The sequence below is a fragment of the Patiria miniata genome, unplaced genomic scaffold (genome assembly GCF_015706575.1).
Source record: "Patiria miniata isolate m_02_andy unplaced genomic scaffold, ASM1570657v1 HiC_scaffold_8, whole genome shotgun sequence".
NCBI lineage: Eukaryota > Metazoa > Echinodermata > Asteroidea > Valvatida > Asterinidae > Patiria > Patiria miniata.
The window spans coordinates 6,899,877-6,915,778 of record NW_024037075.1 but is presented as its reverse complement, the minus strand read 5'-3'; the positions used below and the strand labels follow the sequence as shown (position 1 = coordinate 6,915,778).

The 15,902-nt window shown below is 41.5% G+C and overlaps 1 protein-coding gene and 1 non-coding gene across 4 annotated transcripts in view; both read right to left on the bottom strand.

Annotated features, from left to right (window-relative positions):
* Nucleotides 1-202: 202 nt before the first annotated feature.
* LOC119719184 (natural resistance-associated macrophage protein 2-like) overlaps nt 203-15,902 on the bottom strand; it is a 40,710-nt gene continuing 25,010 nt past the window's right edge. For 2 of the 3 annotated variants that reach the window (XM_038188543.1, XM_038188545.1), the window contains 9 exons: nt 15,390-15,545; nt 12,357-12,515; nt 10,551-10,640; nt 9,425-9,544; nt 7,421-7,570; nt 6,296-6,369; nt 4,919-5,075; nt 2,506-2,562; nt 1,341-1,904 (listed from right to left, as the gene is read on the bottom strand). In XM_038188543.1, the coding sequence (XP_038044471.1) occupies nt 1,758-1,904; nt 2,506-2,562; nt 4,919-5,075; nt 6,296-6,369; nt 7,421-7,570; nt 9,425-9,544; nt 10,551-10,640; nt 12,357-12,515; nt 15,390-15,545 (1,110 nt within the window). In that variant the 3' untranslated portion in view covers nt 1,341-1,757. Of the gene's footprint in view, nt 1,905-2,505; nt 2,563-4,918; nt 5,076-6,295; nt 6,370-7,420; nt 7,571-9,424; nt 9,545-10,550; nt 10,641-12,356; nt 12,516-15,389; nt 15,546-15,902 lie in introns of all 3 variants that reach the window. The other variant, XM_038188544.1, reaches the window with a different exon arrangement.
* Trnaa-agc lies at nt 12,603-12,675 on the bottom strand. Its single transcript has one exon. It is a non-coding gene; the product is annotated as a tRNA-Ala (tRNA).

Below are 15,902 nucleotides of genomic sequence, written 5' to 3'. Positions count from 1 at the left end.
AGGATTTTGATGGATTCAGGATACCGCCATATTGAGTAGTTGGGGGACTTTGATGGATTCAGGATCTCAACAGTTGAACTCCTTGTATATGTTTGGTGTGTACGAGGTATATGTACTACACTGGTGGATTCTGATGGACTCACTGGTGGATTCTGATGGACTCACTGGTGGATTCTGATGGACTCAGGACACCAAAAAAAAATTAAATGACAAAATTGGTGGATTTTGGTGGATTTCGGATACTTTCCAGTAAAAATGCTCAAGGGGTTAGGGTTAATATCCAAATCTTGACTGAAGACCACACATGCTGAGTAAAAGCAGCATTTTAGCATAGAGGCACAAAATGGAAGACTTGATGGTACATTATATATTACAGAGACCAGTTGCCGCTAAAGAGAGAATTTCGCTTAGCAAAAATACATTAGGAAAATAACACCTGGTAATCAGTCACACGCAATACACAAGGCATAACAAGTTGGCTGGAAACCAGTTTTTGTTAAGAAAATAACACTAAGGTATAATTAGGATCATTTGCTTTTCATGCATTTTGTTCGTTTCCAATAGTAACACCACGCAAAATCCAAAGAAAATATTAAAAACCTAACCTGGTGAAGGTTCAGCTCAGTGGATATTACACTTATCAAAAACCAGTGAAAAACCCAGCACAACCTTTTGATCACAAAACTTGTTTTGGTCCATCGTGCAAGTTGACCCCCAAAACCTGCCAGATTTTTTGAGAATGCAGCACATTGGAGCCCCAAGTATCTATGACGAGTGTGAGGCCCTATTTTTTGCATTTATTTTATGTCCTGACTGGGCCCAACCAATCAAGGGCAATAAATGGGGACTTCGAAAAAAAAGAAAGCATTACCATTTTTTTTTTACAACGTATTGAAAATGCTGCCAATTGATGACAACATGTATTATCAAATTGAAACGGTTGATCTCAACTTCCATTCAAATCAAACAATTGGGTAAATTCAGTGTTTTGTACCAAGACATTCACTGGCGTGACTTGCATGCTCTGTCACACTCTTACATTTCCAAAAATCAGTCAATTGACTGATCGTTGGAATACATTTCTTGATTTCTTCAAAATGACAGCAAGCCAGATGGAATTTCACAGGGTGTTTAGCACCAGTATGATCTTTAATCCAAGTAAGCTTTCAGATAGGAATTTGGTAGGTTACTTTTGGGATGCATGCAAATGTTCCTATGTGCCTTTAATAGTGGCCCCTAGTAGACCAGCACATCACACTGGTTCACCAAGCTGACGTTCATGTGTTTATTGTTTACAATGGGCAAAAAGAACCTCAGTGATAGCGAACATGAAACAGTAGTCTGCTTCTACCAACATATTTTATATACATAGAGCTGCATTTCTGTGAGCTGCTGTTTCATAACTGAACATTTATTCAGATACCATGTACATGTATTTATGAGAGGACCTTGTATATGTCACATGAAGAGAAGATGTTGTTTTGTGAACATGCACGCATTGATTCGCATCGATTTGCATACAGTGTGAAGCAGCTGTGCTTGCACGCTGGGCAAGTGACTATCCAACCATTGAGGGGGTAAAAAGCTTGTGCATGACATCCACAGGAAAGTGTCAAGGCTGGTCCTGAACATTGATCTAGATCATGCCATTGCTGAATATTATGTATTTTTCTGTAAGTTGAACAATGTGGTTATTGTTGATCAAGCTCCCTCCGTACTGATCAATACCGCCCTCTGTTGTCCAGTCCCAGGGATTATTACTGATGGCCGTCGTCCATGGAGGTGTCGCGTTCCGCTGTGTTGGGTTTGTCCTCTGTGTCTCCGTCTTTATCTTCTGCTGTGTCTCTGTCTGTATCTTCCGCTAAGCCCTCCAGATTGTACGACTGTGCATTAAGACTACAGCACTGTAATGATACAAAAGTGCACTGCTTATTAGTCTTATATGTAAAGTTAATCCCTGTCATTTTTGTCTTAATGTTCAGCATATTTATTTATCTTACTTAGGGGTGTACATTAGAAGTATTACGGGAACCGGGTACCCGATTACCCGTGAAAGAAACCCAACCCCAAAATTCAAATCTCGGAAGTCGCTGTTCAGATTGTTCATAAAGGTCCACAAGATACTACTTCTACATGTACATGTACATCGGTGTGTCAATACAGCAAGATACAAATGTAGCTTTACGGTGTAAACTGCAACTTTTGCAGGCGTCATAAAAGTGAAAGATATTTTGTTCTCCCATGTGGCCTGGTTTTCACTTCCCAACAAATGAAATTCAAAACCTTTCTTTTTCATTGAGAAGTGACTAAATAATATGTAAAGTTCATTACGAGTACGCGATTCCATAATCTGGAACTGGTTCCTGTCATCATGTCGGGTAGTCGGGTACCCGGTTCCACAGCCCTAGTCTTGGTCCCAGACTGCTATGGAATTTATACCCTAATGCAGCTGGAATTTATACCCTAACAGTAGGCAGGTCTGGTAAATACATGAACTTTACTTACCGGCATGGGTATATTCCGAAGAAACGTAAACCCCAGTGTGATGAGACAATACCAGAACTGTAAAGAAAAGAACACAAAATAAAAGTGCTTCAACTGAAGCATCAAACTCTGCATCTTTACATTTCCAGCAAACATATTTCATTCGAATAAATCTGTGCTTGGCCAGTTTTAAACAAGAACATTTCAAACCGGCTAAGGGGCCTGGACGCGAATAATAACACGAGCCGAAGGTGAGGGTCACTATCCACAAGGGCCACTAGCCAGTTTTAAAAGTACTTGTTTAATACCGGCCAAGCACATATCTATTCCAATTCATAAAAATCAGTCAAAACAAGTCAAAAATGTTAAATTTCCAACGATTATGTTCTACATGATTTACTACATGTTTTGTGAAACACCCCTCCAGCTATGTTTATGGTATGTGCCTTGCGCGAGTAGTACTAAAAATCTCCTTACATGGAGATTGCTGCGTGCGTAGCGCGTACTGCGCGATGTGGAGCAGCACCCGATTTCATGAAACTCATCGTAACTTGCGATGCATCGCAGCGATGCGACGCGTCATATCCCTACGATGTGTCGCAGCTGCGACGCGTCCTGCGATCCATTTCACAAAACACGTAAGTTCGACGCGATGACTGTTTTATGTATTTATTCAGCGTCTGATATTCAACAAAGAGTCGTCGAATCTACTCTCGAAAAGTTTTAAAACGTAAAACAAAATGGCAGATGTGTGATGCAATTTTAAAGGAAAACAAGCCCTCAGTGGACTGTATAGCTACTTTGAAATTTCAACTGCAATATTCAACTTTACACACATTGTCTCGGTATTACAGTCTCGTTTATGCACTTTTATGGCATAAAAATGGCCAAGAAAAACGCTTCTTTTTTTGCGATAACCACTAGACACGTCGTAACTTGCGACATGTTTTAAGCCGTTGTCAAGGAACTTACGACACATTCAACACATCGCAAGTTTCGTGAAATGGATCACACGACACGTTGTTAGTTGCGACGTGTTACACGTCGTAACTCGGGTTGCGACGCGTCACAGCGCTTCGTGAAATCGGGTGCTGAACACAGTGATGCCGGTGTATAGTGTGAATTGAGGACTATGAAATACGGACTCATTGGTAGTATTGCACATGCCTAAAGGAAGATAAATAAGAGAGTGACTGGTCACATGTGAGGGTTCAACCAATAAAAGGGTAAAGGGACCAGATTTCATAGGAGTCCAAATTTCATGTGACACCGGGAAAAAGTGTTTAAATCCAGTCGGTGTTTTATCAACCGTTTAAAACCACCCATGTGACGGACTCTCGACCAATAGGATGGTTAATGTCTCAGGTATTTATGAATAATTTTTCACTGCCATTTTGTAGGTCTGCAGCATTGCTAATGTTGCTAATATCATAAACGCTTTCCCTTATTCTGATTGGCTGCTGAAAAATAAAAAAAAGAATTTGTATCATGTACTTGATGGCTTTAACCTTCAAGTTGTATTACATGTTGAACATCTATTGTGAAATATTATGCCATTTAATCCTAATCAAATGATATAACAACTTTTGTCGTAGGGTAATCATGGAAGTTAAATGGTTTGTCAGCTTGTATATCTGAAACAGTCATTTATTTTGTGACGTTATCACACTATGTGCAAGTACCAGCTATTTTCCATGAATTCCGAAAGTTATTGTCCTTTGTTTAGTTCCCTAAACACCTTTTTAAAAACACAAACACAGACTTAGCCTTGCCAATTCATCAGACCATACCCAAGGATAACGTATTTAGAATTAAAACAGCTAAGATTTCTAAAATTTAACCCTTACTCCCTAGGCATTTTGCTACGATGTAGCCTAAATCCTCCATTTGGCCTCATGGAAAAATAGCATATAGCCTCAATCCTCCAAGTTCCTCCATTTTTTCTTGAATATGGTCCGTGGAAGGGCGACCACTGCCTGAATCCTGCAAAATCCTGCAGCAGTGACTGTCAATATGTTGAGGCTTGGCCAGTGACATCATAGAGCAGAACGGAGGATTTCAAGCATAATCCAGGCCTACATTTATGCATGGCTGAGCAAAAACAACACAAGGTCTGGCCCAAGACCTTGACAAAGTGCATCCTACGAAATCAGTAACGCACTTTTTACATGTAACCTCAACCCTCCAAATTCCTCCACTTTGGCAGAGAGGATTTTGAAGGATTCAGGGCGGTTAGGGTTAAAAATGACCCAGTGCAAACAGAGCAGAAATTATTGATACGTACTTCACACCCTGCGCCCAATGTAATGGTTTTGTATGCGTGCCGCAGTGTGTCCCTTCCAAGGAGCTTGCATAAGCGGTCCGACAGCCCCACCTAAAGTTCACGCACGGAGTCCATTCAAAATCACTCTCGACTTTTCACTGACTCACTTACCAAGTACAATATGAAGATGATGTATGCGCAGAGAAGAATGGCCACAAAGACGTACATGGCCCAGTGCTGAGGTAAACTTGGAATGTACGTCACCACAAAGAACATGTTGATTCCGATTACGGCAATGGCTAACAGAAAACAAAATATCTTGGCAATTCTGAAAAGGAAAAGAGAAAAACAACAAAAATAAAGTACAAAATACAAAGATAAAGTACAAAAGTGTAACCAACACCTCTTTGACTGTAGTTTGCATTACTCCCTGGCCAAGATGTGGATTGGATTTGCAGTTTTTAACAAATTCTGAGGAACATCTCCCAGAATATTTATGTGGCTTTAGTTCCCACTTTGTTACCGATTAGCTAACCCTTTCTCTAGGCACCCTGCCAAATGCAACAAAATGCAACTTGGCTGAAATAAGAACCCTGCTAAATGCAACAAATTGCAACAGTGGATTCTGTTGCATTGTGCAGTGCATACCAGCCTTGGCACCAAGCAGTTACCCTGCTAAATGCAATCAAATGCAACAGTGGATTCTGTTATATTGCCTCGGCACTATGATACAACAAAGCAGGGGGATCTGAGTTGCCTACTAAACGCAACAGTATCCAACAACTTTTTACCAGTACTGCTTTCTGTTGCATTTAGCAGGGTTAGGGTTAGTCCCTGAACGGCCCCCAAAACGCCCTCCCTGTTACTCCCAATACTCGTACTCCTCCAACCACCCAAAGCGCTGCATTGTTTTTATAGATTCATTAGGGATAAATACAATGTAATATAGGAAGTACAGGTACTAACTAATAATTGCCGGGACATGGCAATTTAGAACCCCCCCCCCCCTCCCTATTGATTTTATGGAGCCAAGTATTCGGACAAAAACACCTGTCTACATTTCAGCATTGATTTGCTGATGAAACCCCCCCCCCCAAAAAAAAAAAAATTCCTGGATCCGCCCCTGCATATATACCACGTTCCATTAAATTCATTTGAAACACACCGCGTTGCATATTACGGGCACGTAAAGGGTACCTTTGTAGGGCCCGTGTGCCTCGCAACAGAGAACTGCAACCTGTCAATCTCATGTCTGGCAGGAAAGCTCACAGTAATCAAAAGTTACACTGCGGCGATTTCATTCATTCCTTGAACAGTGTCTTAAACACATTTATCTTTTAGACTTATTGGAACACTGTAACAACACAATTGTCAATAGCTGTGATGTGGAAAAAGCCTTTTTAACCTTGGGTGCATAGTCCCCTTGGCTTCGCCTCGGGTGCTATGCGCCATATCTCACATCAAAGTGAACATTTCTGCATTGTCTTCTCTCCACGCATTTGTTAGGCTAACCAACTACAGTGACGTGATTGCTTGTAATATACTCACATTCCATTCTTGAAGTCACTCATTAACGCATCAGCACTGGTGAATGTCAGGATTGGAATCAAGGCAAAAGGCAGCTGAGCGGATAATATAGCAGCAGGGGTGAGATTGGGGAAAACAAAACAAATCTACTAAATAATCAGCGGAGGGTTTGGGGTCGCTGTGGGCCCTAAAGTACTGCAGGTTATTGTGATATTAAAAACATCCAATTCGTTTCTTTTATGTAAACTTTAATAGGTAAAATATCCTATGCTGTAAAACATCAGGAAGTCCAGGTTTTGTAGGGGGATCTTTAAAAATTCTGAAATCTGGAAAATTCCTGACAAAAAATCCTGACATCAAGTAATTTCCTGACAAAATACCTTGAAATCAGGAAAATTCCTGACCAAAAATCCACAAATCAGGCCAAATCTTCACAAATCTGACCCTTAGTCAATGAGCAGCACTCAACCAATAGTATTCATTTCACTCCCAGTCGCAAAACAGGAAGAAAGCAGACAGCCACAGAAACAGGCTGTTACAAATTTGAAAGGGGAGGGGGGATAGGTTGGACCACATTTGGCACGAGGGATTACTCTTTTTCCTCATATTTTCTTTTCATACTTCGACACCCATGGCGGGAAAGTGGATCAGTAGTCTACTGCATCATTTTAAAAACAGTTACTCTCAGTCCATTTTTTTTTTTGTGGGGGGGGGGGGAACATGTACAAATGTACACTCACGTTGGGGTAATATTAAAGGGATAAGTGTGATGGAGCAGTATAATAACGTGTGGTTTAAAACCGGTTATGGGCCTGGCCACAGATACTGGCCTGAAGCAAAAAGCCATAAAATGTCAAAAAGTCCACACTTTTATGGTGTGCATCGCGCGTGCAATTTGCTCAATATCTCCTTACAATGAGATTATATCAGTAGTCCTGAAGCATGAGTTGTAGCCACTGCAAGGCGCGTACTGCGCGCATGTGGCGCAGAGCACAGGTCTCAGGACCGGTCTTAAAAATTGCTAACACGTGTTTTAGATTTAAGACTACCCACGTGACAGGCTCTCAATCAATAGGAAGAGAATGGGTAAACTGTCTTAGGTATTTATGAATTAAGAGTTTACCACAGATTTGCAAGTCATCTTACCTGCAGACTCATGACAACATTCAGCAGGTCGTTCATTCCAGTCAGGTCATGGACTCCCTTGAAGGCGGCTATAAATATGGTGGGCAGGATGGCGATGGATCGAGTCAGCATGATACGCTTCCAGCGCGGCCACTTAAGGTTCAGAAATCCCTGACGGCAAAAAAAAAATATCTACATTCAATCCAGGGGTGTAGTCAAGTCCATCACAAGTCCAGTCACAAGTAATTCACGAGTCCAGTCACAAGTCCAGTCACAAGTAATTCACGAGTCCAGCCACGAGTCCAGTCGCGAGTCCAGTCGCGAGTCCAGTCGCGAGTCCAGTCGCGAGTCCAGTCGCAAGTCCAGTCGCAAGTCCAGTCACAAGTCCAGTCACAAGTCCAGTCACAAAATCCAGTCACAGGTCCAGTCACAAGTCCAGTCACAAGTCCAGTCACAAGTCCAGTCACAAAATCCAGTCGCGAGTCCAGTCGCGAGTCCAGTCGCGAGTCCAGTCGCGAGTCCAGTCGCGAGTCCAGCCGCGAGTCCAGCCGCGAGTCCAGCCGCGAGTCCAGCCGCGAGTCCAGCCGCGAGTCCAGTCGCGAGTCCAGTCGCGAGTCCAGTCGCGAGTCCAGTCGCGAGTCCAGTCGCGAGTCCAGCCGCGAGTCCAGCCGCGAGTCCAGCCGCGAGTCCAGCCGCGAGTCCAGCCGCGAGTCCAGCCGCGAGTCCAGCCGCGAGTCCAGTCGCGAGTCCAGTCGCGAGTCCAGTCGCAAGTCCAGTCACAAGTCCAGTCACAAGTCCAGTCACAAGTCCAGTCACAAAATCCAGTCACTGGTCCAGTTACAAGACCAGTCACAAGTAATTCACGAGTCCAATCACAAGTCCAGTCACAAGAAACAATGGATGAACAAAAACAAAGGCATGTCTTTATCAAAGCTCATTTGAATAGTGTGTGATATGAAAATATGGACAGGAGGACTTGCAGGGACTTGTGATGGACACGGCTAGATCTCTGATTCAATCCTTACCCACACAGCTGTACTAAGCCTCCCTCTCTGGCTGGCAATTCCACAAAGCCATCCCAGCAGCCAAAATCAATCAAGTGACTGTTTTTAACGGTTAAGAGCTCCCTGTCTACAGGCTTGACTGGCTGTGACTGTTTATGTCACTTGATACAGCTATGCTTTGACTGTAGGTGTGTACCTACAGTTACCTGCTTTTGTCTGTTGATGGAATTTAACTGGTCAATGTGCTTACCAGAGATGTAATCTGACTGTTGTTGACTAGCCTTTGTATCAAGGCATGGCAGGGAAAAAGAATTGATTTTTTGACTTTCTGTGACTGCTTACACAAGGAGGGTATGACATTACTAGACAGCTACAAACTTGTCACATGCAATGTGGCCTGCTGGGCACATCTCAAATGGGATGGACGCTCAACATTTTGTACAGCTATTTGTACAACTGCATTTGTATTTAAAAATGTTGCATAAATGAAGCCAATACACCAAATATCAACATGCACAATTAGCAAAAGAGTGTTTCATTGTGCTCGTGATTCTCTCGTACTTACGATGAAACCAGACCTATGAGCCATTTTTGTCATGTTCCCTAAATGTATTTCACAAATTGTGAACTGTTGAATGGGATGGTGCCAGATTAAGTATTCACTATAGCCCTGTTTAATCACAATTGTTAATTATTCATCAGAGCAGACTGGTATTAATTTGTAACGTCATTGCTTTCATTTCTCTACCCAAGTTCCAAAAATGAAGATGTTACCTCACTGTCAATCCAATATGGCCGACTCCTGAAAAAGGCCTATATGCAGTCTGTCTATTGTACTTCCATGTCACATTTACAGCGGAAGGACACATCCAAAAGTATTCTAGACTTAATGAACCCTTTAGTCACTGTATCAACCCAAATTGCCCGAACACTCTATGGGTTTTGAATAAACACAATGTAACACAATGTAGTACAGGCACTAATGGGTTAATATAGCTGTATTGCAAATTCACATTTTTACCTCCATGACAAACTGTCCAGCATACGTCCCCGTCATTGTTGAGCTTTGGCCTGACGCCAGGATCCCTATGGCCCAAATATACAACGCTACGGCACCAAACTCACAGCCAAGGTATACGCCCTGTTCATGAACAAGATTTCCATGTAACTGCTTGGTTGGCAAATAATCAATAAATCAAACAACTCAGAAATATAAGTTTTTATGTACAGTTGTAGAGGTAGGCCTAACAAACAAATGTGACGCGATCAAGCTAAATGAATTGTTTGTCGACACTGGTCAATTTTGTTTTTTTTACAGATTTGAAAAGAGCACAATCTCAGCATTACTGCTGTGAAAACCGCATGCTGATACCATCTTTAGTTCAAAAATTATGGAAGTGGAAACACCAAGAGATGTGATGAAGTGATGTGATGAAGTGGCCCTATTTTGGCCCGTATCTCCAAATGAAAGTTCCTGACAAACGACTCATTTAGCTTGATTGCATCACAAATATGTAAATTATACTGCACACACAAGCTATGCATTTTTGGGGAGAACAAAGAAAAGGCAACATTTTTCAGACATATGGTGAATACTATTTGGAAAATATAAACTAAGATATGACGACACCGTTCTAGCAAATTCCTTTGACAAGAATTCAATTAACAAGAGAAATAATGAGGACACCTTCACCTAATCTCTGGAGAAAAACAAAGACAATGACAAATGCAACAGACTGATCCAATACGCCACACCGTGATGTTTTGACCAATGATAGCCGCGATTGAGCAACCAAATATCTGACAAAATTCTGATATGCGCACACTTTCGTATGACGTGTGCAGTTGGCACATGCAGAGAGGCATGGGGGAAGCACACATGTTGTTACCCATCATACGTTAAGTGGGTGGGTTCATTAGATCATGGCCAACTGCTCTGCATGATAATGATGCTTGTGATGAAAAAGAAAACTGTGAAGTGCTTTCAAGGTGTTCCAGCCTCGTCAAGTTGTTTTGTTTTATCATTTATAAGTTTTTGATGATGCATTAGAATCCGATTTTAATGTCAAGACCCACATTTTCATTCTTGGTCCTAGCTGAAACCCAGTCAAAATTCAGACATGTTGAAGACAGGTTGATATTCTTACCCCTTTGAATATATCCATCTGTTTGATCAGGTCCGTGTTGTTGGGGAAATACTCGGTGTATATGCTACCCTGCTCAACACACATGTCATGCTGCAAGCAAAAGAAAAAGGTTACTTCAACTTTTCCAACACCAAAACAGGCAAAAACTGGCCCAGCCGAAACATTACCACAGCCATGCCCATGCCCAATCAATAAGGACAATATAAATGCAGGGCCATCATAATTTTAGTCCCTTATTATTCCTATGTGACATCATTTATACCAAAACAAAATGTTATCCAGTATGTACACAGACTCAAAATGGCGGATTATTTATGGACAGCCATTTAAACTCTGATACCAGTTAATTGTCAGATTGACCTATGACGTAGGGGTCAACCTAATTTAAATACAATGTATCAACTCAACTACCAACGGGGTGCTGCATTACCTGAAGTGCAATGCGTGAGTGTGCAGGCAATTTAGGCCAATCAAACTAAAAGAGAGGCATCACAGCCAAGATGCATAGCAATCAATAAGATATCTGAGGCACAAGGTCAATACATGTGCTCACATACATACATGTATGCGTGTTACAATCTCAGATCTTCGGTCTAATTTTAAGCGAACACCTCTATTAAATTGAAATTACACATATTTATGGCAGTTATTCCAAAATATGCAGGCAGGGACACAATTTCATTTTCCCTTCCCATTTCTGAGAGTGCATCAAGGCGTTGAAATACACAAATTCCAATTAACAGGCTTAAGGGCTCTGTGAAAAAATTCTGTCATCTAGTAAAGAAATGACAAATACTGTTACACTAAGTTTCTTTGATTCTATGCATTTCCAATAAAACATGGATTGCATCCATGTGAACTGTTTATGTGCACACAATATGTATGCACTATGGACCAGAGTTGTAACGAGTCACTGATTTTTGTGACTCGAGTCGAGTCGAGTCATTTTAAAGAAGTGACTCGAGTCGAATCGAGTCATTAGGTGAAGAAGGTCGAGTCGAGTCGAGTCACAGAGTGTAGTGTAGTCGAGTCGAGTCGAGTCACATATTTAGCACGAGTCAATTCGAGTCACAAATATTTGAACACTATACAATAAATACAAAGAGAAAGTCATTTTTTGGCTTTTTAAATTTTACATTCAGGCTACTACATGTGGTGACACCACATTTGCCTCTTTATGAAAATAAAACGGGGATGCAGGCTGATCGCCATTCAACTAATGGGGACACTGATCAAACCCAAATGTATATGTATACATTATTCGCGAACATTCTAACGTGACGTGAACAAAAACTGGCACCGGCGTAAGTCATTGCAAATATTTTTCGCGCAGTTTTGCAGACTTGAGTCATATTAACCTTCCTCAAGTCGAGTCGAGTCATTCTGATGAGGGACTCGAGTCGAGTCGAGTCATTTGCTCGCAGTTTCTCGAGTCGAGTCAATTGCCCTTAGGACTCGAGTCGAGTCGAGTCACCAAAAAATGTGACTCGAATCGGACTCGAGTCGAGTCATGGACTCGAGTCATTACAACTCTGCTATGGACTCCTTGCACAAGAACCCTCTCAACAGTAACAAAGAGGAAGCTGTGACAAAAAACTGGGAGGGACTCTAGACAGCATTGCTGAAAGTGTCAAACAATCACACGAAGATGATACAGGTTTTTGTATTCAAATAAAAGCAGTTGTGTGCCTTCTTTGCACCATACGCACACGAATCCATACCCGCACACACAGTGTCAATGTCTCCCTCACTGGAGCTCCCGTGAGTGAATACAAATGCAGATTGGTCATATTGACATGTACTTACGATTTCAGCGTTTGTGTGATTGTACAGCCCCTGAGCAAAGACAGACACCACAAACAGGTTGATGATGAAAGCTATCAGGAGAGCTATGCAGGCCTCTATGAAGAAATACATGTTGGCTTCCTTGACCGCTTCTTTCTTCTCTCGATGAATCTCACGCGACTATGAGAAAGGAACAATGGAGAATCCATGAATAATGGAATTGCCAATTCCAATTCTTTCAAATATTTTCAAGTTGAACATAGACATTGACTGGAGCAGGGTTTGAACCTGCGACCTCCGGATTGCTGTTGCGGTGCTCTACCAACTGAGCTATCCAGCCCTCTGTTGGCAGTTCCCTGTTTTGTCAATGTCAATAATCAAGGGGCGTTGGTCAGAAACCATGAACCTGTTTATGCTATGTAGCCAGGGATCACACCCAAGTCACGTTGTGAGTAACATTGGCAATGCTGCAAATGTAAGAAAAACATGTAGCATTTTTTTAAAATTAGGATCACCAACCACAGGGCCAAGGGCAAAGGTCCACTTAGTTGGCGGCAAGTTCCATTCAGGTGGTGGCAATTGGAAAATAAGAAAATTGAAGGAAGCAGGCAATTAAACAGAGAAACCTCTTCTGATCTTGGGACTTATTAAGACGGGTCCCCGGTCTAAGGTCAATCCTGGCTAAGATAAGAACGATCCTAGTTAAGATGCTGTCCTAAGACCAGAGATACCACAGGGTCTGCTTGAAAAAAACGGAACTGGGTCGCTTGAAAAAAAAAACGGAACGGCTGCTTGAAACAACTGGACTTTTTTGTGTGTGAAAAAGCCACTCCGTGTCCGACACAAAGTCCCCGTTGTCATCTTTATCTTGTAGCCAAGCCAAGCTCTGTTTATTTTTTAATTTTGCTTCTATGGCCTTTAAAGCTGTCGGTTCATTCAATCACTTTGACTTTTTCCATATTCCTAATATTTATTCTGCCTACCCGAATTTCCAACGTAATATTCGACACGAAACATGCATGATTCCACAACACTGCTGTCGGTGTACATGATCCTTGCACTACGCGATGCGCTCAACGAAAACATGGTTGGTACTCGCATTTTTTGTATTCACATATATCACTGCGATCGGAAACCACCGATAGCTGAAATGATAGACTTGATTTCCAGGCTGAATGCTACGTTTGCTTAGCACACAACACGCCCGCACGCGGTGAAGCACGCGCGAGGCGCCGTTGTATACTGCGTGCAAGTACGTTGGCCGCTTGTATCACATGCAGGCTCGGCAACAACATACACAAAGACTGTTTTTAAGTCTACTTCAACGAACAACGTTGTGCCATGCGTGCGCCCAAATGTACTAAATCGAGGTAAAAATCAACGCATTTCCACAGTTTTTCTTCTCTTTTTCTGGTTAATTTGACGGCCGGAAAACCCGGAATTTTGTGAGATTTATTTTAAAAACCGGAATTCCGGTTAAAACCGGAAAAGTGGCATCTCTGTAAGACCGATTTCACTGTAACGTAAGCACGATGCATCAAAATCACCAATTTGATGGGTGTTTCATAAAACACTTGACGAAACGGTCACTTTCCCACACACGTGCATAAAACATGAACTTTAGCATTAAAAATGTTCTGCTTATTAAATTTCGCACGCAAAGTACATGTAGGTCTACACAAGATAGATTCATCAATACCCTCATGACTAAACATCTTGCTCCCCAGTTCATTACTCTATTTCATGAACCCAAAGTATTTGTATTTTAAAAAGTTGACCAATTAAAAAAAAGTTGTACAATTAAATTTGGTAAATAATTTTATTTTTACTAAACGAACCCATGTGTCAGAAATCTTTTCAAATCTGTTTCTAAATCAGTTTTCTTCCATGAAAGTATGGCTCTAGTCTAGGCCGACACTCGTCTTAAACAAGAAGATATTGCAATGATTTCCAGATGATATTCAAATTAACGCACGTTTTCATGAGATAAGACAACCCTGAGCAAACTTAAGTTAAGACGCATTGCTAAGGAAGTTAGGACGCGTTGAACGCATCTTAAGTTTGGTGAAATCGATCCTAGGGCGAGTTGTGAGTTAAGACGAGTTCATCTTCTCAAGATGCGTCTCAGCATTTTGTAATGACGGCCCCTGGTAATATTGCATTTTCACTTGGATAAATTATAAGGGAAGAAAGCAAGATTTTAGCAGGGAGTTGCAAAGTGAGCACTGCTGAAAAAAAGTTTTCTTGCATTTCTTAACATAAGCAACCTGTTTTCTTTTAAAAACATATTTTCATTTGACTAAATGAAAAAATTGTCTATAAAGTGAGACAAGAAAATTGTTCTTGAAATAAGACTTATTTTTAATTGAAAGAAAATCGGTTTTAGTACAGACGCAGAATGATGGAGGAAACTTGAATACTTCGCTGTACCAGCCATTTAAAGCCCGAGTCCATCATTTGCAGCTATCCAAAAAAGTAACCGGCGTAATTATTGTTGAAAAACATACTGGTTGAAAGATAGTAAGGGGACTAAACTCCCTGTGAAATTATCCTTTCTGGCAAGCTCTCATTTTGAAGAAATCAACGAAAGAAGGCATTTCCAACGGTGCTTCTTAAGAAGCACCGTAGGAAAATTTAAATTAGTTGTTCGTTTTGTTATTCGGCGCAGCGCGCACAAGCATTGGAACGACGCACAGGCGTGCGCGGTTGCTATAATTCGTTGGATCAGTGCGCAACATCTCGTAAAGCTGCATTTCAAAACAATTCGAAACATGATTTAGCAACTTTTGATTTTAAATTGAGATCCTAGAATGCTGTTTTTCTCGGAATATGAAGCTGAAGCTGAGCTGAAACTTCATCAAGTAAGTTGTTCAGTATCCTTCATTAGATTTTGAACACTTTTGTTGCTTCAAACGAACAAACTGCACTAATTACAAATGATGGACTATAGCTTTAAGAGAAGCTTGGTGTTTCTAAATATCTTGCAAGTAATCTGTCTAGGTTATTGCAAATAATCCTTGGGACCCAGTATCTCAATCATATGCCAGTCTTTACCTTGACGAGAGCCGAGTGCAAGTAGATGTTATGCGGCATGATGATGGCACCTATGATGCCCACAGCTTGCAGGCTGGCTTGGCTGTCACAGCCCTGGCATCTAGGGATGAAGAGGCCGGCTAGTACTGCCTTCTGGTCTGGAGCTACAGTGATGTACTGGACAGATTGGAAAGAATAGATGCCTCTTACAAATCTAATACACGCCTCTTACAAATCTAATATACATTCCCAGTCCATCTGAAGCAAGGGGAGAATGTGGAATAAGAATGTGACTTTGCGTTTAATTTTTGTAAACGTTCAGCAAATAGTTTAAGAACCATTTCAACTTTTAGCCATTTAACCCATTAGCACCTAGACTTCATTGTATTATGATGTATTTCACTGAAAAATCAATAAAACCATAAAGTGCTTGGGCTGTTTCGGGCGCTACAGGGAGTAAAAGTCAGGGCGGTTTTGGGCGCTTCAGTGACTAAAGGGTTAACAGAGGCCGAGGCCTGCCCGTTATCAGACCGG